Raw genomic sequence first — 21,676 nt, 5'->3', positions numbered from 1 at the left:
AAGTAGATAATATTTGTTGCCAATGATAAAATTGAAGCTGCTAAGTGAGAACTAAAATTTTAGAAAACTCGTTTCTGCCACCATAAGCTTGACAGCTTCTAACTGTGGAACACTTTTCTAATGAGATCAGTCATGGTACTAATGAATGTGATTTATTTATTTATTTTTGTATTCTTTAATGAAGTGCATCAATATGGAGGAAGATTTGCATAACTCTGGTCCAGTATTTTCCAAATGACCAATACGTGATGTTCAAAATCATGCTTGAATAAAATAAGATATTCAAAGTGTAAGATAGACCAGTGGAATTTAATGTATCAGAGTTTGAAAAGTTCATTATCAGTGCACTATATCATGGTTTCAAATTCTACATTGCAAGTAACCTTCAAGAAACTACCGCTGGCCCGGTTTTGGTGTAGAAACAAAGTAAAATATCCAGTCTGATTGGAAAAGGTTCTTAAAATATTCCTCCCTTTTCCAACTACATGTTAAGATATTCAAAGTGTAAGATAGACCAGTGGAATTTAATGTATCAGAGTTTGAAAAGTTCATTATCAGTGCACTATATCATGGTTTCAAATTCTACATTGCAAGTAACCTTCAAGAAACTACTGCTGGCCTGGTTTTGGTGTAGAAACAAAGTAAAATATCCAGTCTGATTGGGAAAGGTTCTTAAAATATTCCTCCCTTTTCCAACTACATGTTTTGTATGAGGCCAGATTTTCATTAAATACTTCAGCCAGAGCAATATATCACAACAAATTGAATCCATAGCAGATAAGAGAATTCACCTGTCTTTTTTTTTCTAAGTCAGACATTGAAAGGATTTGCAAAAAAAAAAAAATCATTCTCACTTTGTTTTTTGAAAAATAGTTGTTTTTCATAAAAATGTTGTGTTAACATTTAATGAGTTTATTGTTATTTTTAAATGAATTGGTAAATGTTTTTTAATTTGTCAGGTTTTAATTTCTAATATGCTAAATGTCAACAGATATTACCCACCCTAATAAAAGCTGTTTGAGCTACTCAATAATTTTTAAAAGAATAAAGGAGTCCTGACACCAACAAGTTTAAGAACCACTGGACTGTTATTGCCTTTTATCCACCCAAACCTACTGCCATCGAATTGATTCCGACGCATAACGACCCTAGGGGGTTTCCAAGACTGTTAAGCCTTATGGAAGCAGACTGCCACATCTTTCTCCTGCAGAGAACCACCAACTTTTGGTTAGCAGCAAACTGCTTTAACCACTGCTCTACTATGGCTCCTGTTCTCCCCTTATAAAAAAAAAAAAAAAAAACCTGTTGCCATCGACTCAATTTCGACTCACAGTGACCCTATAGGACAAAGTAGAACTGCCCCATAGAGTTTGAAGGAGCTCTTGGTGGATTCTAACTACCGACCTTTTGGTTAGAAGCCATAGCTCTTAACCACTGTCTGACCAGGTTTTAGAACCAGGGCTTAGGAAGAGTGAAGGGAATGACATGGCATTACAGTTATTTTAACTTAAATAACCTTAGTTTAAAGCAGAGCTTGGCAAACTATAGCCTGCAGGCCACATCTAGCCCACTGTCTGTTTTTGTAAATAAAGTTTTGTTGGAACACAGCCATTCCTGTTTGCTTATATATTTTGTATGCTTGCTTTTTCACTCCAATGGCGGTGTAGTTTTAGCAGAGACCTTATAACTCCTAAAGCTGAGAATATAATATATACTTCCCCTTTAATGATAGACTTTTGCAAGACCAATGACTTCTTGGTTGCAAATACCTTCTCTCACCAACATAAACGGTGACTATACCCGTGGACATCGCCAGATGGAACACACAGGAATCAGATTGACTACGTTTGTGGAAAGAGACGATGGAAAAGCTCGATATCATCAGTCAGAACAAGGCCAGGGGCCAACTGTGGAACAGACCATCAATTGCTCCTATGCAAGTTCAAGCTGAAACAGAAGAAAATCAGAGCAAGTCCACGAGAGCCAAAATATGAACTTGAGTATATCCCACCTGAATTTAGAGACCATCTCAAGAATAGATTTGACATATTGAACACTAGTGACCAAAGACCAGACAAGTTGTGGAAGGACATTATCCATGAAGAAAGCAAGAGGTCATTGAAAAGACAGGAAAGAAAGAAAAAACCAAGATGGATGTCAGAGGAGACTCTGAAACTTGCTCACAAACATCGAGCAGCTAATGCAAAAGCAAGAATTGATGAAGTAAAAGAACTGAACAGAAGATTTCAAAGGGCGGCTCGAGAAGACAAAGTATTATAATGACATGTGCAAAGAGCTGGAGATAGAAAACCAAAACGGAAGAACACACTCGGCATTTCTCAAGCTGAAAGAACTGAAGAAAAAGTTCAAGCCTTGAGTTGCAATACCGAAGGATTCTATGGGGAAAATATTAAAGGACGCAGGAAGCATCAAAAGAAGATGGAAGTAATGCACAGAGTCATTATACCAAAAAGAATTAGTTTATATTCAACCATTTCAAGAGGTAGCGTTTGATTGGAACCGATGGTACTGAAGGAAGCAGTCCAGGCTGCTCTGAAGGCATTAGCGAAAAACAAGGCTCCAGGAATTGACGGAATATCAATTGAGATGTTTCAACAAACAGATGCAGTGCTGGAGGTGCTCACTTGTCTATGCCAAGAAATATGGAAGACAGCTTCCTGGCCAACTGACTGGAAGAGATCCAAGTTTATGCCTATTCCCAAGAAGGGTGATCCACAAGAACGCAGAAGTTATCAAACAATACCATTAATATCACACGCAAGCAAAATTTTGCTGAAGATCATTCAAAAACGGCTGCAGCAGTATGTTGACAGGGAACTGCCAGAAATTCAGGCCGGTTTCAGAAGAGGACATGGAACCAGGGATATCATTGCTGATGTCAGATGGATCCTGGCTAAAAGCAGAGAATACCAGAAGGATGTTTACCTGTGTTTTATTGACTATGCAAAGGCATTCAACTGTGTGGATCATAACAAATTATGGATAACACTGTGAAGAATGGGAATTCCAGAACACTTAATTGTGCTAACAAGGAAACTTTACATAGATCAAGAGGCAGTTGTTCAGACAGAATAAGGGGATACTGATTGGTTTAAAGTCAGGAAAGGTATGCGCCAGGGTTGTATCCTTTCACCATACCTATTCAGTCTGTATGCGGAGCAAATCATCCAAGAAGCTGGACTATATGAAGAAGAACGGGGTATCAGGATTGTGGGAAGACTCATTAACAACCTGCAGTATGCAGATGACACAACCTTGCTTACTTACTTACTTGCACTTACTGATGAAGATCAAACACCACAGCCTTCAGTGTGGATTTTACCTCAACATAAAGAAAACAAAAATCTTCACAACTGGACCAATGAGCAACATCATGATAAACAGAGAAAAGATTGAAGTTGCCACAGATTTAATTTTACTTGGATCCACAATCAACACCCATGGAAGCAGCAGTCAAGAAATCAAACAATGAATTGCGTTGGGTACATCTGCTGCAAAGGACCTCTTTAAAGTGTTGAAAAGCAAAGATATCACCTTGAAGACTAAGATGCGCCTGACCCAAGCCATGGTATTTTCATTCTCATCATATGCATGTGAAAGCTGGACAATGAATAAGGAAGACCGAAGAAGAATTGATGCCTTTGAATTGTGATGTTGAAGAAGAATATCAAATATATCATGGACTGCCAAAAGAATGGACAAATCTGTCTTGGAAGAAGTACAGCCAGAATGCTTCTTAGAAGCAAGGATGGCGAGACTGCATCTTACATACTTCAGACATGTTGTCAGGAGGGATCAGTCCCTGGAGAAAGACATCATGCTTGGCACAGTACAGGGTCAGCAGAAAAGAGGAAGACCCTCAATGAGGTGGACTGACACAGTGGCTGCAACAATGAATTCAAGCATAACAACAATTGTAAGGATGGTGCAGGACTGGGCAGTGTTTTGTTCTGTTGCGCATAGAGTCTCTGTGAGTCAGAAGTGACTTGAAAGCACCTAACAACAGCAACATCCCTTTAATAGCCCTTTACAAAGTTTGCTGACCCCTGCCATAAAAGGTTGTTTTATATTGTTCTTAAAAGAAAATGTATAAAAAGCTGCATTTACTATTAACTTCATGTTTTTTAGTGAAGAATAAGAAATCAATAGAAAAATGATTATCTTGTTCAAAAGTAAGAAATGGGTTTTTTATATGAGAAAATGTAAACAACAAAAGAATAGTGCATAGTCCCACCTCCTAGTAATAATATTTTTTAATATTGTTAAGAATAAATATTTGTATGTTACAGAAAAGAATAAAATGAAAATCAAAGACTTCCCTTCCCTACCCATGGTCCCTAGTTACTCTCTCTAAGGGTATCTGCTGTTAATAATTTTAATTAATCTTTCCAGAAAACAAAAATTTAGTTATATATCAGCTTGTATTTCCATAGTCTTTGAAAAAAATTTTACCCCAAATTAATTATACTATATACATTGTTCTATATCCCAGTACCAGTGTCTGAAAGTAAGCACTATCAGCAGGTTCTTGTGTGGGCATTTGTATTTTTAAAAATTTTTCACACTATTAATCTCTCTGCATCTTGCTTCTTTCTATATTTTTTATTTTGACAGTGATGAATTGACCCCAGGCAGGATTCTTGTTGTTGGGAGGTGCTGCCCAGTCAATTCTGACTGATAGCAATCATATAGGACAAAGTAGAACTGCCCCATGGGGTTTGCAAGGAGCGGCGGGTGGATTTGAACTGCTAACCTTTTGGTTAGCAGCCAAGCTCTTAACCAGTATGCCACCAGGGCTCCCCAAGCAAGATAGCATAGATTATACTTCTATCAAAAATGTATTGGAGTGCTTACTTTTCCATATCTTCACCAGAAACTAGGCATGATGAAATGATCTTGTAAGAGAAAATAGATACCTTATCCTTGTGATAAATTTTACATATGTATGAGTTGGAATTGACTTGATGGCGAAGGGATGTTAGTTTAAACATCCTATTATTTGTTCTAAGACACTAGTGAGCATCACTCTCAAAGAATAAGTGAACTGTTGCACATTGCTCCTGGAATACTGAACAGTATTAATAATAGGCTCCATGTTTCCTTGCTGGATCTCTACTTGCCTTGTACCCCCGTAACTGATAGCGGTAAAATCTCTGAACTTCAACATTACCTCAGTGTGGTTTAAATGGAACATGGCCTACTGGCTGTTCTGGTGGGGTCCCTGTGGCCATTAGGACTAGTTATCACAGTTGACTTCAGTCCAGATCCATGTGAAGCAGATAACCAGCTGATGCTGCTTTACCTCTGTCATATTGCATGTGCTGATACCTAACAAGAAGACCTTTAAGGATATTTTGGGGAATTTGTTTCAGGGCATTTTTTAGCCTAAAGGATAAATAAATAAGGCTCTACCAAAAGATATATTTACCAACCTAAATGTGTCTACAGCTTGCTAAAATTACATGTATTTTTGTTTCTAAAAAGTCAGAACAAAAACTAGGCTTTTTAAAAGTGTCTATCGAGCTTTGCTGTGCATACAAAATTATGCTGAAAATTTATGTAAATGATTTTATCTCCTTTGTTATTTTTATTTTATTCTATTCTAACCAGTATGTATTAAAAGGACCTAAACAATCTTAGATTTAAAGAATTTTATAAATCAAATACTACAAACTGGATATTGGGGAATACATTTGTGTATTGATAACTTTATTCTAATCTCAGCTGTTAATTAGGCTACAACATTCTTTAGCACAACTGTGGGGGAAAAACTGTGTGAAATTAAGGCACAGCAGTAGGAAAGTACTTTTAAAGTTTACTTTCATATTTTATTATCCTGTTTGAATTTTTTCTGTCACTTCTTCAAAAAATAGGAACTCTGTATTTTGTTTTCTCAGTCCTACCCTGAGGTAAATGTTACTCTGCTAAATGATTCCAAAGTGATTTTTTAATCTCTCCTCTTGTTACATCAAAACACTCCTCTCTGAGTTCAACAGGTGGTAATAGAAGAGTTATAGTTCATTTGCAGCAGACTGATATCCTTACTGTTTTGCCAGAAGTGCCTGCTGCTAGTATGTACTCCAAGGGTTTGAATGATTTGTACATGTTTAGTAAAAACGTAAAAATAGGCTAGGAGAGTAATACCAAATTCAGGGTTCTTGTTGTTGCTAAGTGCTGTTGAGTCGGTTCCAAGTCATAGTGACCCTATAGGACAGAGTAGTACTGCCCCATAGGGTTTCCAAGGAGTAACTGGTGGATTTGAACTGCTGACCTTTAGGTTAGCAGCCAAGCTCTTAACCACTGTGCCACCAGGGCTCCAAAATTCAGGGTAGAGGTTGTTACATCTAGAGAAAAGATGGAAGAAAGAGTGTAAAGGAGACTGATGTGTTAGTTGTATCTGTAACATTTTATTCTTTTGAAAAATAAAGACTTGAAACAAATATGGCAAAATATTAATGTTTTTAATCTGGAGTGTGAATTTATGGGTGTCATTATCTATACTTCTCTGCTCATAGTATAAATAAATAGTAAAATATGTTATTGTTTATTTTCAGAAAGAAATCCGTAGCTCCTTGGTTCTTTCAATGTTGCAACAGATGTTAATGGAAGATAAGGCAGATTTGGTAAGGGAAGCTGTGATCAAAAGCCTTGGTATCATTATGGGATACATTGATGATCCAGACAAATATCAACAGGTATGTTTTTCCACTTAAACCCCTTTTATTTCATTATAAAATTAGCTTGTTTACAATCTCAGATCCAGGTACCTTATATCTGTAGTGGGGATGGTAGGCGTGCCAACTTTAGTCAGTTGTAGGTGGCTGTCTGGCTTCAGTTCTGCAACTCAGAGAAGAGAATGTTATGATTTGTTTACAGTATCTGCCATAGCTATGAGGCACAAAATTGGCCACAAGCATCCCATGTTTGTGGAGGGCATTGATGATTCAGTGGTAGAATTCTAACCTTCCATGTAAGAGATCCTGGCCAGTGCACCTTGTACAGCCACCAACTGTCTGTCACTGGAGGCTTGCATGTTGTTATGATGCTGAACAGGTTTCAACTGAGCTTCTCTACTAAGATGGACTAGAAGAAAGCCTTGGCCATCTACTTCCGAAAACCCTATGGATCTCAGCTGTCTGCACAACACATGTGCCATGTTTAGTACCCTTTGTTTTTGGTTTGCTCATCAGTGGATACGTAACATTTTCTTTAAAGGAACCAGGAAGGGTAGGTTATGGATAGCTTGCTTTCTTAGTAATATTTTCTAAATTTACGGTGTTGTATATTTATTACTGTTAAGATTTTTAAAAATTTATTCTTTTAAAAATTCACATTTTATTTGTTTCCCTTTTGTCAGGGTTTTGAATTGTTGCTCTCAGCCTTAGGTGATCCCTCAGAAAGAGTAGTTAGCGCAACACACCAAGTATTTCTACCAGCTTATGCTGCCTGGACTACAGAACTTGGAAATTTACAGTCTCATCTTATACCTACACTACTGAATAAGATTGAAAAACTTCTCAGGGTAAGTCTTTTCTTTGTTTATATAATTTATAGAAATTTGAAAGGTCTGTTCCAGCCATGTTGGAAGAATGTTGGGGAACAGGGTCAGAAAGTTACTACTTAATTGAATATTCTAATAAATTGACAGTTGCAGATTTTGTTAGGCTGGAGCCAAAAGAGAGATTTGAGGAAGTTTGCTTTGCTGAAACTAGAGTAGAAAGTACATTGTGGATTTCTTAGCACCTCGTGGAATTAACTTGTACGTTATTCAGAAAGCCAGCTCTTCCTTGACCCTTCTGAGAACTTAAATATTTTACTTAAAATATTAGCTCCAGTTTCCAGAATAAAGAGGTAACTAAAGTATGACTTTCTAAAGCTTTCTTATTTATAAGATATCAAAATTGCCTTAACGGTGCTTATTTCACTGCAATATTTCATTCCTTCCCTTTTATTTCACTTGAAAGTCCTTTTTTTTTAAAACTGTGATAAAATATACATCACACAAAATTTGCCATTTTAACCATATTTAAGTGTACAGTTCAGTAGCATTAAGCATTCCCTTCCTTTTTAAAATGATTTTTTATTCTTTCCAACTTAAAAAATTGAAAAAGAGTTGAAATGATAGAAACTTCTTGCTCTAATTTTTGTATCCAAGGTCCCCTTTTAGAGGCTAAAAGAGAAACTAATGTTTCTTTACTGCCTACTATATACCATTAAGGTAGATACTTTACATGTGAAATATCCTGTTTCGTTCTCATAACCCTTTGCATTACATTCTGTTTTTTATGTGGAAACTTTGAGACATGGCAATTAAGTAACTTAGCAAGGGTCCCACAGCTGTCAAATGACACAGCTGGATTCTGATACAGGTCTCTGACTCCCAACTGTTGCCCTTTTTAACCCCAAATTTTAAAAGGCATCTTTAAGGCTTTTACATAAAGCATTGTAGCTACTTTGTAGATGGTCTCATGTGTATCCATGTGTATTTATTTCATGTAAAAATTAGTCTGTTCTTTCTGTAAATTTCAAGATGGATGTTTTTAAAAAATAATGGCAACTAGACTGAAGTATCCCTTTTTACTTACTGAAGTATTCATTTTTACTCACTTACTTTGGACATGGCATCAGGAAAGACAAATCACTACAAAGGGACATCATGTTTGGTAAAGTAAAGGATCAGTGAAAATGAGGGGAGCCCTCAGTGAGGTGGACTGATACAATGCTACCACAGTAGACTCAAACATACCAACCATCATGAAGATGACTCAGGACCAGGCAACATTTTGTTCTGTTATATGTAAGGTTGCCATGAATTGGGCCCTACTCAGTGGCAACTAACAACAACTACACCCCTTTTTATGAAACCTAGAGAATTTTTTATATTGTTTTTAAAAAGTGTTTGCATTTTTTGTATCTGAGAAGTATCCATACTTATTTTTCTAGTTCTCGTTCATAATATGGCTAATTCCACACTACTACTAAAAATATCTACTTCCTTTGAAGTTTTTTCTCTTACATTTTATCTATGCGTTGAATTATTTTAAAGTGTTTTCAATGCTGGCAAATGTAGATATAGCCTAATCTATAAAAGGAGATAGGAAGTAAGAGAGGGGAAGTAGCCAGGACCCTGCTGGTTTAACAGTTGAGCATTTATAATGATTCCTGTGGCTCATGTTAGCATCTTAACTCTGACTTGCAAAATTTCGTAAATGAGAACTTCTTAGTAGCAGAAAAAGAAGAAGAAACTTGTAAAAGATATTCCCTACAAATAGGAATGACTGATGTTCACCTTAAAATTTTCCATATAAAAGATTCTATTATTTCTATGCTTCTTCACATTTTCATATACTTAGAGAAACTAAGAAAAGATTCATGGACACTTCCATTACATATTAAGCCATGAGTCCAAAATATAGGTCCTTCAACGTTTTATTATTTGTTATAAAAAAGAAGAACTTCATAAATATGATTAGCTATACAATTTTAAAAGACTGAAATTGGCTCCCACCTCCATATGTTCCAGGAAGGAGAGCACGGGCTGGATGAACATAAGCTCCACATGTATCTTTCTGCTTTGCAGTCCTTGATCCCTTCACTCTTTGCACTAGTGCTACAGAATGCACCTTTCGCCAGCAAAGCCAAGCTTCATGGTGAAGTGCCACAGATAGAAGGTACTGAACTGAAATTCTGGAGGGAGGATGTAGAATATTAGCAGCTTAGCTTCCCAAAGAATTGTTTCTGATTAAAACTCTAAAAATCATTTTATGACAGCATAATTACAAAATGTATTATATATGTAGTTAAAATAATAAATGTTGGAGAGGCTGTGGAGAGATTGGAACACTTATACACTGCTGGTGGGAATTTAAAATGGTACAACCGCTTTGGAAATCGATTTGGCACTTCCTTAAAAAGCTGGAAGTAGAACTACCATACGACCCAGCAATCCCATTCCTCGGAATATATCCTAGAGAAATAAGAGTCTTTACATGAACGGATATATGCACACCCATGTTTATCGCAGCACTGTTGACAATAGCAAAAAGATGGAAGCAACCAAGGTGCCCATCAATGGATGAATGGATAAATAAATTATGGTATATTCACACAATGGAATACTATGCATCGATAAAGAACAGTGAGGAATCTGTGAAACATTTCATAACATGGAGGAACCTGGAAGGCATTATGCTGAGTGAAATTAGTCAGTTGCAAAAGGACAAATATTGTATAAGACCACTATTATAAGAACTTGAGAAATAGTTTAAACTGAGAAGAAAGCATTCTTTTGTGGTTACGAGAGGGGGGAGGGAGGAAGGGTGGGAGAAGGGCATTCACTAATTAGTTAGTAGATAAGAACTACTTTAGGTGAAGGGAAAGACAACACACAATACAGGGAGGTCAGCACAACGGGACTAAACCAAAAGTAAAGAAGTTTCCTGAATAAACTGAATGCTTCAGAGACCAGCATAGCAGGGGCAGGGGTCTGGGGACCATGGTTTCAGGGGACATCTAAGTCAATTGGCATAATAAAGTCTATTAAGAAAACATTCTGCATCCCACTTTGAAGAGTGGCATCTGGGGTCTTAACCTCTGGCAAGCGGCCATCTAAGATGCCACTCTTCAAAGTGGGATGCAGAATGTAATTATGAGCCCAAGAGACAGAAAGGGCCACAAGAACCATAGACTACATCATCCTGAGACCAAAAGAACTAGATGGTGCCCAGCTACAACCGATGACTGCCCTGACAGGGAACACAACAGAGAACCCCTGAGGGAGCAGGAGAGCAGTGGGATGCGGACCCCAAACTCTCATAAAAAGACCAGACTTAAAGGTCTGACTGAGACTAGAAGGACCCCAGTGGACATGGCTGCCGGACCTTCTGTTGGCCCAGGACAGGAACCATTCCTGAAGCCAACTCTTCAGACATGGATTAGACTGGAGAGTGGGTTGGAGAGGGATGCTGGTGAGGAGTGAGCTTCTTGGATCAGGTGGACACTTGAGACTACGTTGGTATCTCCTGCCTGGAGGGGAGATGAGAGGGTAGAGGGGGTTAGAAGCTGGCAAAATGGACAGGAAAAGAGATAGTGGAGGGAGAGAGCGGGCTGTCTCATTAGGGGGAGAGTAATTGGGAGTGTGAAGGTGTATATGGGTTTTTGTGTGAGAGACTGACTTGATTTGTAAACTTTCACTTAAAGCACAATAAAAATTATTAAAACAAAACAAAACAAATGTATTATATGTATAGAATCTTCAAATCATAGATTGTATAATATCTAAACTAAACTATGTGGCATGATCTTTTATGGATAAGCCTTGTATTATTTTCTGTTATCTGTGCTTTTCATTTTGAATCTGTAGTCACTATGGTACCATTAAAATAATCTTTTTTTCAGAAGCTGGAATAAGTATTTCTTCCCATTAGTAGCTCTGAGTCTATGAAAATATTCACTTAAAAGTTACTAGTGCCAGCATATGAACTTAGTTGCTTCTACTTTCTTTATATTTTCATCTTCCCCACTGTTTCATTAAATGTAATTACTTTTTCCTGCTATGTGTTTGATAGACAAGGCCATAAGTACATGTGAAATAATTTTTTTTCCAAATACTTTTCCATATTCCAAAGTAAGGAATTTGTCTTATTTTTAGAAATAACATGGAATTGATAGCAGAGACTAGTATTTTCTTATCTCACTGCCCAGCTTACCAGTAAGTAACCTTTGATACATGGCAGTAGGCAGCCCCACTGTACCTAACCCCCAAGATAAATGGCTACAGACAAGCTGTCACTGTGCCTCAGATCCCTTTGCAGCTTTTTCAGATTTGTGAAATTATCCATGCCTCTTACTGGCTTCTGATAGACAAAGAATTATAACATCGAGAGCATCCCGTAAACTCATTGCCGTCGACTCATAGCAACCCTATGGGCCAGAGCAGAACTGCTCTATAGGGTTTCCAAGGCTGTAATCTTTACAGAAGCAGACTGCTACATCTTTCTCCCATGGAGGGGCTGATGGATTTGGACCACTGACCCTTCAGTTAGCAGGCAAACTCTAAAACCACTGTGCCACCAGGGCTCCTTATCAAGAGCATCAACAGACCCTTAATGTTTTTAGAATTGCCATTTTCAAATAAACTGTGGGCTACCTATAATCTTTATCTTTGGAATATGAAGTACTATGTCCAAGGATACATGAAGCCACAAGATAAACATGATGTACACTACTGGCATGTCAGTTTTATTTGAAGAACTGAGAGTGGATGGATGGAGTGAGTTTAATATATTAAATGATATTATTGAGGAGAATGAAAATTCAGACTTTTAAGACAAGATTTCACAAAGAACTCACAGCTGGTCACTTCAGGTTCTATCACTTTATTCATGAAGGCGCATCATCTGCCTAGGGATATTCCTAACGTTTTAATTCCCCCTTTTTCTCTTTCTACCTTGCTATCATTGGGTTGTTTATTCGCCTATCACATAATTACTGAACATCAACTTGCCAAGCACTGTACTGGGATTAGATAGAGAAATTTAAAAACAGGGGCTTTAGTTTAATCCATTATGTACATTGTCCTTCTAGTGTTTATTTGACCTTTTCTTGTGATTATGTCACCATCACACCAAAAATAATCTTTCATTTTCTTTTCCTCTCGACTTAATTTGACTCCCTGACTTTATCAGTAGTTATAAAAGTTGATTTTATTCTGCTCTCATTTAGGATATAATGTGTTTATTATAAATGAGCATTTACTATATCCTTATTTAGGGAATATGCATCTCTCTATATCTACCTGTATATATGCATGCATACATACGTATACAAACCAAAACCAAATCTTTTGTTGTCAAGTCAATTCCAACTCAAAGTAACCCTATAAGACAGAGTAGAACTGCCCTATAGGGTTTCCAAGGAGTGCTGGTAGATTCGAACTCCTGACCTTTTGGTTAGCAGCTGTAGCTCTTACTGGTATGCCACTAGGGTTTCCACACATACATATGATGGGGTATAATTTATTGAAAATGAAGATTTACTTGTTTTCCCACAAATATTTTTATTAGCAGTTTATTTCACAAGATTGACTAGTATTTATGTCAGGCCCTATTTTAGGCATTTGGGGTATAATCGTAATCATTCAGCTATGAACAAAATAGACAAAAATCACTACCATCATAGGACTTAGATTCTTGTGGAGGGAAATATACTAACAATTCGTAACAGCTGTTATATTGCTGGATAATTGTAGTTATTTTGTTGACAATAAAAGCCTAGTGTTTTGCCAGCCTATTGAAATGGCATTCTTGGGACCTTTTTGTATTATATATTAGATGCTCAAATTTTCTTTAAATCACTGTTAAATAATGTTTTGAGGCTCCTGAAACATTCTGATTGCTTATCTGTAATAACTGAGCTATTCAAATAATAACTTATTTTCTGACACCATTCTTCTTCTGTAAACTTACCCTTAAATCTTTGGACACCACTCTTTCTCCAGCAAATCTCAACATATCTGTTTTATTTTTAATTTTTCCATTATTTTCCAATAAGGAATAACATTCATTCCACTTTAGTATAGCAAATTATGACCAATGTAATAGAACCCTGTTTGAATTTATGTCTGATACATTTTGACATGGTATAGAAATATGGAACACAAATATCTCTCACTGTCCCATCTGTTACATTCCTGAGTGGGGATAGTAAGAACTCAAGTAGAGAGCTGAGATAGTGAGGGGTGGATACTGTGTCATCCAAATTTATTTCTTTGTTTATTATGATAGCAAACAGTAAAGGTGTGATAGCAAGGGATTTATTCAAAAATTTTCTGAATCTATTTAATTCTTTAGTTCAGATAGCAAGGGATAACCTTTATTTCTTTTAGTATATTGTTAAAGGCCTGGTGCATCACAGGAAGGCAATACCATGTTAATTTTATCTTTGTTCTGAGCATTTTTTTAATTAGGTGCTTTTTTTCATATTCTGTCATGTTTCATAATTATCACTAAGCCATTAGTATGTTCAAGAAAATGCTACATGCTTATTTGTGCCTTTTCAAGGTGATTGTCGTTATATAGGAGTTGTTGGCCCATTTGTAGTTTCTTTGACTTATATTAGTAGGTCCAGTAGTAGTTTCTTTTGTTAATGACCAGTTAGTGTGCTGTACGCATCCAAAAAGTATTCCCTTAATAACCTAGGGTCTAATTACTATCTGTAACATCACAGATGTTATCGATAGTTCAAACTTTTAAAATATGCTAGTAGTATTCATGTTTTATTTACATAGTTTTGGGAGTAACTTTTTAAAATTTTCTCCCCAAACTTTAAAAACATAACCGAACTCTGGTTATAATAGTTATAGTGCACCTTGCGTTGTATTACTGGTCACTGGCTTTAACGTTTTATGTTAATGTTTATCAAACAATGGAAGTTAAAAAAAATAAAAGTATTTAATATTGGAGATTAAATACTAATGAAACCTGTTCAGCTCAAGCTTTATTGTATTTTATATCATTATTCTCTGGTATGTGAGACAGTTTTTTCTCTACTGTTAATCTATTAGTTTCTTCTTAAAGAAGACATTTTATCATATTTACTTTTTTATTGATATAAACAGCCTGGTGGAATTACAAATATTTTTATTTTATTTAAATCAAATCCATATTTTAGATAAGAGTTTTATCTTTGGGTCATTTTTAATGTAAATGAAATTTTACTCTTCATTAACAGCTATTTCATTGCAGTATGGTGTGCTTATTTGTTTGATTTGTTTGCATGTGACCAGAATTCATTTCATAAGTATATTGTTTTCTAAAAATTATTTGATTAATATGTTTCAGTTTTTTGTTTTTTGACTTTACCAGAAACTAATTAAAAATCTGGGGGATAGGGTCTGTTTTCATTTTGACACAATAGCTAATTTGTCAAACTGCCGTTTTCCATGTGATTTATTTTGCTTCTTTTATTTATAGTGACTAGGTTCCCCCGGCCTATGTCACCTCTTCAAGATGTATCTACTATTATTGGAAGTCGTGAGCAATTGGCAGTGCTACTACAACTTTATGATTACCAGTTGGAGCACGAGGGTACAACAGGCTGGGAGAGTTTACTATGGGTTGTCAATCAATTGTAAGTTACCCACCTCCATATTCATCCGGTGTATCTAAATCGGTTGAATGAACGATAGCTCGTTGTACTTAGTAGCTATAGCACTGAAGGACAAAATATAACGAACTTAACAATGTAACATGGCATCATCTGTGGTAAGCTTCTTTGGGAAAGAAGATTCACACCACTGGGTATACCTTTATTTATGAAGGTAGTGCTGCTGTATTATGTCTCTAGGATCCATCTGCTACCTTGTTTGTCCAGCGTGATGGATTTGAATTAGCACACATCCAGACTGCTATTTTAGAGGCTAAAATGGATGCCGTGCTGATTTTCTTCTGTGTGAAGCTTAACTGGAATCAAATGCATAGATTTCAGTCTCATTAATACCATACTCAGAGCCGTAGCATTAAGATTCCAGAAATTTTATAGCAAACAGTTAAAATTCATTTTTAAGAAGTTGATAGAGTAGACTGTAATCTTAAGTCCTTTTCAAACAGTTCAAAACAAGTCCTTTGCTTTGAAACCTTACTGACTATAAAAAGCAAAACAGAAGAGGTTTTTGGATTGCATTGTTTCTGAAATTAGCAAGGAAACAGTAATTTATATGTAACCCCTGCCTCTTTTTCTTTTCTTTCCTATTCAGGTTGCCACAACTTATAGAAATAGTTGGCAAAATTAATGTTACTTCAACTGCCTGTGTCCATGAATTCTCCAGATTTTTCTGGCGCCTTTGCCGGACGTTTGGCAAAATTTTTACAAACACTAAGGTAAAAACTTGTTTTCCATGTTTTTTAGTATGCAGGACACATAAAAATGTAATGTGTTAATTTTATAACAGAGTAAATAAAAGCATGAGACCTTCCTTTACTCTAATACTGTCACAGAATACTATGATAGTAAAAGAAAATTCCAGTTGGTTATATTCTTATCTTTATTGATTATTATAAGATGATTTAACCAGACTTGGAAATAAGGTCTACTCACTGTACGTATCTCAAAGATTTTCAGCATAGGCGGTGTCAGCTTGGGAACCCAGACACAGTCCCTTGGATATGCTACTGGTCCTTGATCCTCTACCACAGGCTCAGGAAACAGCTGTTTCCTCAGGACACTTTGGTCAAAACCTCAGGCGATTATGGAACCACAGGAGTTTATATATAAGACTTTCTGTAAGGACACTGCCTCTTAGAAATACGTGGATTCTCAAGATAAATACTGCATATTTCCATCTTTACCAAAAATATCCTTTGTCACATTTGCCTATACAGGTTATTTTTTAGCTTTAGATATTGAAATTAGAATGTCCTTGGATCCCGGTTTCTTCATTCATCCTGTTAATCTATTTGTCTCATAACATATTGTTAAGCTAGTTCTTTAGAGACCCAGTAAAAACATAAAAAGATGTAGTTGCTATAATCAGATGTTAATCAAGAAATTTAAAAGTTACTGCATCTCTTTATTATTAAATTTGCAGTTACTGAAACATTTAAAGCAATATAATGTGGTATAGTTGACTGGGCAAAATTTGTAAGACTTGAGTTATTGACCTGTTAACTGCTGACTAATATTTGTGACCTTTAAAAAATAAGTTAATTAATCTGGGCTTAATCTTCTCACATATGAAATGGAAAATGACCTCAATGTCTTTTAGTTCCGTAAGTCTGATTCTGTAGATTAATCTTTTAACAATGGTCTACCCCTCAGTTTAAGTGAAATACATGAATTTTAAGTATAATATTCCTGACGTACCTATCAAAAAAACCCAAACCCACTGCCATTGAATCGATTCTGATTCATAGCAAACCTATAGGACAGTTTCCAAGGAGTGCCTGGTAGGTTCGAACTGCCGACCTTTTGGTTAGCAGCTGTAGCACTTAACCACTTTGCCACCAGGGTTTCTGACATATTTTATAGGACAAAAAACAGCTTGATATTACTGTAGAAGAAACAAGATCGTTTTACATTTTCACCAGCATCTAATTGTCAAACAAATATAATTTAATTTTACTGTTATGAAGATTGGCAAGAATTTTTTGGCATCTCCAAAAGAAGTAACTCATTTTTTTTTAGAAAGGCAAATCAGAGCCCACTTAAGCACTGAATAGTAAGTGGTTGGCACAGTTGCCTGAAATCCTTGGTAACGTCAATGATAAAAAATTGAAATGAGCACTTGCTCTAACTTAAAATATTAAATTTAAAGTCTGTATTTGATGTTTAAATTTAAATTTTAAGGAAGTTATTATGAAAGACTAAATCTAGTCACGTAATGAGTATGTTGCTTATCTTAAAAAAAAACCGTTGCCGTTGAGTCCATTCCAACTCATAGCAACCCCATAGGACAGAATAAAGCTGCCACCTAGGGTTTCCAAGGAGCTGCTGTTGGATTCAAAGTGCTGACCTTTTGGTTAGCAGCCAAGCTGTTTAACCACTGAGCTACCAGGGCTCTGTGTTACTTATAGAATACCCCAAATGAATGGAGCTTCCTTTTTATTCCCTTTAAATCCAGCAAAAATTTTTTTTTTTTTTTTTTTGAGTAAGCCTAATCATGTAATATCTTCCTTGATAACACTTTCTATCACCGAGTTCACTTTTAGGAGGCAGTACTTTCAAGCATTTACAGTCATCTTGCACGTTATTTTAATTTAGTGAGGGAAACTTAATACTTGTTGACTTGAATAGTTTTTTTTTTAATTGCTTTCAATTTTATTTTTAAAAATGTTATTTTTAGTAACTTAACTCCTTTTTTTCTAAGCCTTTAAATTAAGAATGATTATATTTCTTACTACCTAAATCAATGCTCTGTAAAACAAATAGAGTGGTAATAACATTTTATTTATTTAATCATTGATTAGTCCTTTGCATCTGAGACTTTTTTGGATCTTTTCTTTGGATTACTTAGGTAAAACCTCAATTCCAGGAGATTTTAAGACTGTCTGAAGAAAACATTGGTAAGTTGTTCATTATTATTTTTGGAAACAAGTGAATCTCCTAGGAAAAATGCTATATTTGATATATGTAAATTGTATAAACGATCTAGCAGGTACAATTGAAAAGGAAAACATGTATTATGAAGTTTTTGGCTTTACAACTGTGTCCCTTTTAATATCCTTCCCATGAAGTGATGCTGAGTTAATCCTTCAATTCGATTAAATGTCTACCTTGTTTGGCTGTTCAGACTCACCCAGCAGCTCTGCAGGAGAAGGACCTGCTTCCATAAAGATTACAGCCAACAAAACTCTATGGGGCAGTTCTACTCTGTCACATGAGGTCGCTATGAGTCAAAAAATGACTCAATGGCACCTAACAATAAAAACACTGCCACTACTTTTGTTGTAACTAAATTGACCTAAGGTTGAGCTTCCCAAACTGGATACTTTTACCCTTAGAGGTTTGAAGTAGTATATTCAAGATACTGAAAATTACAAAATAAACATGTATCTTATTCATAATTAGTTATTTAAAACTTTAAAAAATCAAATAAAAACATCATGGAAAAGAATGCAAAATATATATAAATGTTTAAATGAAACATGACATTTCAAATTACAGGCTTGAATGGGCAGCACCAGCCCTTCTGTGATAGTTTTTACTCACCTGTCTTAAGAAGTATAGTAACAACACCATTGGCATAAGAACTTGTTTGTGTGTAGATCTTGTGTGGTTTTCCGGTTTCTAGGAAAAAGTTGCAGAAAATATTAAAAGAAAGGAAATTTAGATCCCTGCATCCCCTCTTTTTATAGCTTGCTTGGTTTTTAAATGTATAAATAATTCTTACCTAATTCTTACCTTAGTGATTTGGTTTGAGTGGCTTAGAAAGCTGCTCCATTTTGGCTCTCTGCGGAAGTAGTTCAAGTTTGAAAATATTGACGAGGTTTGTTTTGGACATATGCTTTCTCAAGGCCTCTTAAAATAACATTTTGAACAATTAATGTCTGGAAAACATTATTATCTCTGGAACTTTTCTTTTGAAATAGTCTACAGATACTACACAAGAAAATCTCTTATAAATAGTCACAGGTTATTCACCTGTGATTGGATGATTTTCCCTTCTCTCCCTGCTTTATATAGCATGACTCCTCCCACCATGAAAGAAATCCGGGCTCTGGCTGGCTGGAAAACCATAAAGAGAATACAGGAGGGACTCTGGAGCTAGTACTAGAAACTAGGTAGAACCTTATACCTGGAAACAGAAATAATATCTAGATGTCTGCTTCTGAGCTGAGTGCCTTGGCATTTTACTAAACACTGCATACTGAAAGCATAAAATTTTAGATATCCCTGCCTATATGGGCACTTGGAAGACTCTTAAAGCCCTGATTTCTGGTTATGGAAATAAGAGTATAAGATCTGATTTTGGTTATTAAAGTTCTTTTCCATCTACTAGAAAAATACTAATTATGCAAGAAGTATTAAGCTGACCCTCTACACCAACAAAAAGAACATCAAAGAGGAAATCACCAAATCAATACTATTGACAGTAGCCCCCAAGAAGATAAAATACTTAGGAATAAATCTTACCAGAGATGTAAAAGACCTATACAAAGAAAACTGCAAGGTACCACTGCAAAAAACCAAAAGAGACCTACATAAGTGGAAAAACATACCTTGCTCATGGATAGGAAGACTTAACATTGTAAAAATGTCTATTTTACCAAAAGCCATCTATACATACAATGCAATTCTGATTCAAATTCCAATGACATTTTTTAATGAGATGGGGAAACAAATCACCAACTTCATATGGAAGGGAAAGAGGCCCCGGATAAGTAAAGCATTACTGAAAAAGAAGAACAAAGTGGGAAGTCTCACTCTACCTGATTTTAGAACCTATTATACCACCACAGTAGTCAAAACAGCCTGGTACTGGTACAACAACAGATACATAGACCAATGGAACAGAATTGAGAATCCAGACATAAATCCATCCACATATGAGCAGCTCATATTTGACAAAGGCCTGAAGTCAGTTAAATGGGGAAAAGATAGTCCGTTTAACAAATGGTGCTGGGCATAACTGGATATCCATCTGCAAAAAAAGAAACAAGACCTGTAGCTTACACCATGCACAAAAACTAACTCAAAATGGATCAAAGACCTAAATCTAAAACGATAAAAATAATGGAAGAAAAAATAGGGACAATGCTAGGCGCCCTAATACATGGCATAAACAGTATACAAAACATTACTAACAATGCAGAAGATAAACAAGATAGCTGAGAGCTCCTAAAAATCAAACACCTATGCTCATCCAAAGACTTCACCAAAAGAGTAAAAAGATTACTTACAGACTGGGAAGAGGTTTTTAGCTATGACATTTCCGATCAGCACCTGATCTCTAAAATCTACATGATACTGCAAAAACTCAACTACAAAAAGACAAATAACCCAATTAAAAAGTGGACAAAGGATATGAACACACTTCACTAAAGAAGATATTTAGGTAGCTAACAGATACGTGAGGAAATACTCATGATCATTAGTCATTAGAGAAATGCAAATCAAAACTACAATGAGATTCCATCTCACTCCAACAAGTCTGGCATTAGTCCAAAAAACACAAAATAGTAAATGTTAGAGAGGTTGTGAAGAGACTGGAACACTTATACACTGCTGGTAGGAATGTAAAATGGTACAACTTTGGAAATCGATTTGGCACGTCCTTAAAAAGCTAGAAATAAAACTACTATACGATCCAGCAAGCCCACTCCTTGAAATATATCCCAGAGAAATAAGAGCCTTTACACGAACAGATACATGCATACCCATGTTCATTGCAGCACTGTTTACAATAGCAAAAAGATGGAAGCAACCAAGGTGCCCATCAACGGATGAATAAATAAATTATGATATATTGACACAATGGAATACTAAACATCGATGAAGAACAATGATGAATCCGTGAAACATTTCATAACATGGAAGAATCATTATGCTGAGTGAAATTAGTCAGTTGCAAAAGGACAAATATTGTATAAGACCACTATTATAAGAATTCAAGAAATAGTTTAAACAGAGAAGAAAATATTCCTTCATGGTTATGAGAAGGGGGAGGGAGGGAGAGGGGTTTTCACTAATTAGGTAGTAGAGAAGAACTCTATTAGGTGAAGGGAAAGACAACACACAATACAGGATAGGTCAACACAACTGGACTAAACCAAAAGCAAAGAAATCTCCTGAATAAGCTGAACCCTTCAAATGCCAGCGTAGCAGTGGCGGGGGTTTGGGGACCATGGTTTCAGGGGACATCTAAGCCAATTGGCATAATAAAATCTATTAAGATAACATTCTGCATCCCACTTTGGAGAGTGGCGTCTGGGGTCTTAAATTCTAGCAGATGGCCACCTAAGATGCATTAAATGGTCTCAACCCACCTGGAGCAAAGGAGAATGAAGAACACCAAAGACACAAGGTAATTATGAGCCCAAGAGACAGAAAGGGCCACATAAACCAGAGACTACATCAGCCTGAGAGCAAAGAACTAAATGGTGTCCAGCTGCAACCAATGACTGCTCTGACAGGGAACGCAACAGAGAAGCCCTGAGGG

At 36.1% G+C, this 21,676-nt stretch overlaps 1 protein-coding gene across 6 annotated transcripts in view; it reads left to right on the top strand.

Moving 5' to 3' along the window:
• Window positions 1-21,676, top strand: part of RELCH (RAB11 binding and LisH domain, coiled-coil and HEAT repeat containing) — a 144,866-nt gene that overhangs the window by 85,971 nt on the left and 37,219 nt on the right. For all 6 annotated transcript variants that reach the window (XR_010323439.1, XM_064294436.1, XM_064294437.1 and 3 more), the window contains 6 exons: window positions 6,576-6,716; window positions 7,379-7,543; window positions 9,545-9,692; window positions 14,994-15,150; window positions 15,776-15,899; window positions 18,032-18,080. Coding sequence is in view for 5 of the 6 variants with exons in the window: in XM_064294436.1 (XP_064150506.1) it covers window positions 6,576-6,716; window positions 7,379-7,543; window positions 9,545-9,692; window positions 14,994-15,150; window positions 15,776-15,899; window positions 18,032-18,080 (784 nt within the window). In the remaining variant the exon portion in view is untranslated. The remainder of the gene's footprint in view (window positions 1-6,575; window positions 6,717-7,378; window positions 7,544-9,544; window positions 9,693-14,993; window positions 15,151-15,775; window positions 15,900-18,031; window positions 18,081-21,676) is intronic.

Source organism: Loxodonta africana, chromosome 11 (genome assembly GCF_030014295.1).
Source record: "Loxodonta africana isolate mLoxAfr1 chromosome 11, mLoxAfr1.hap2, whole genome shotgun sequence".
NCBI lineage: Eukaryota > Metazoa > Chordata > Mammalia > Proboscidea > Elephantidae > Loxodonta > Loxodonta africana.
This window is presented reverse-complemented; position numbering and strand designations above follow the sequence as displayed.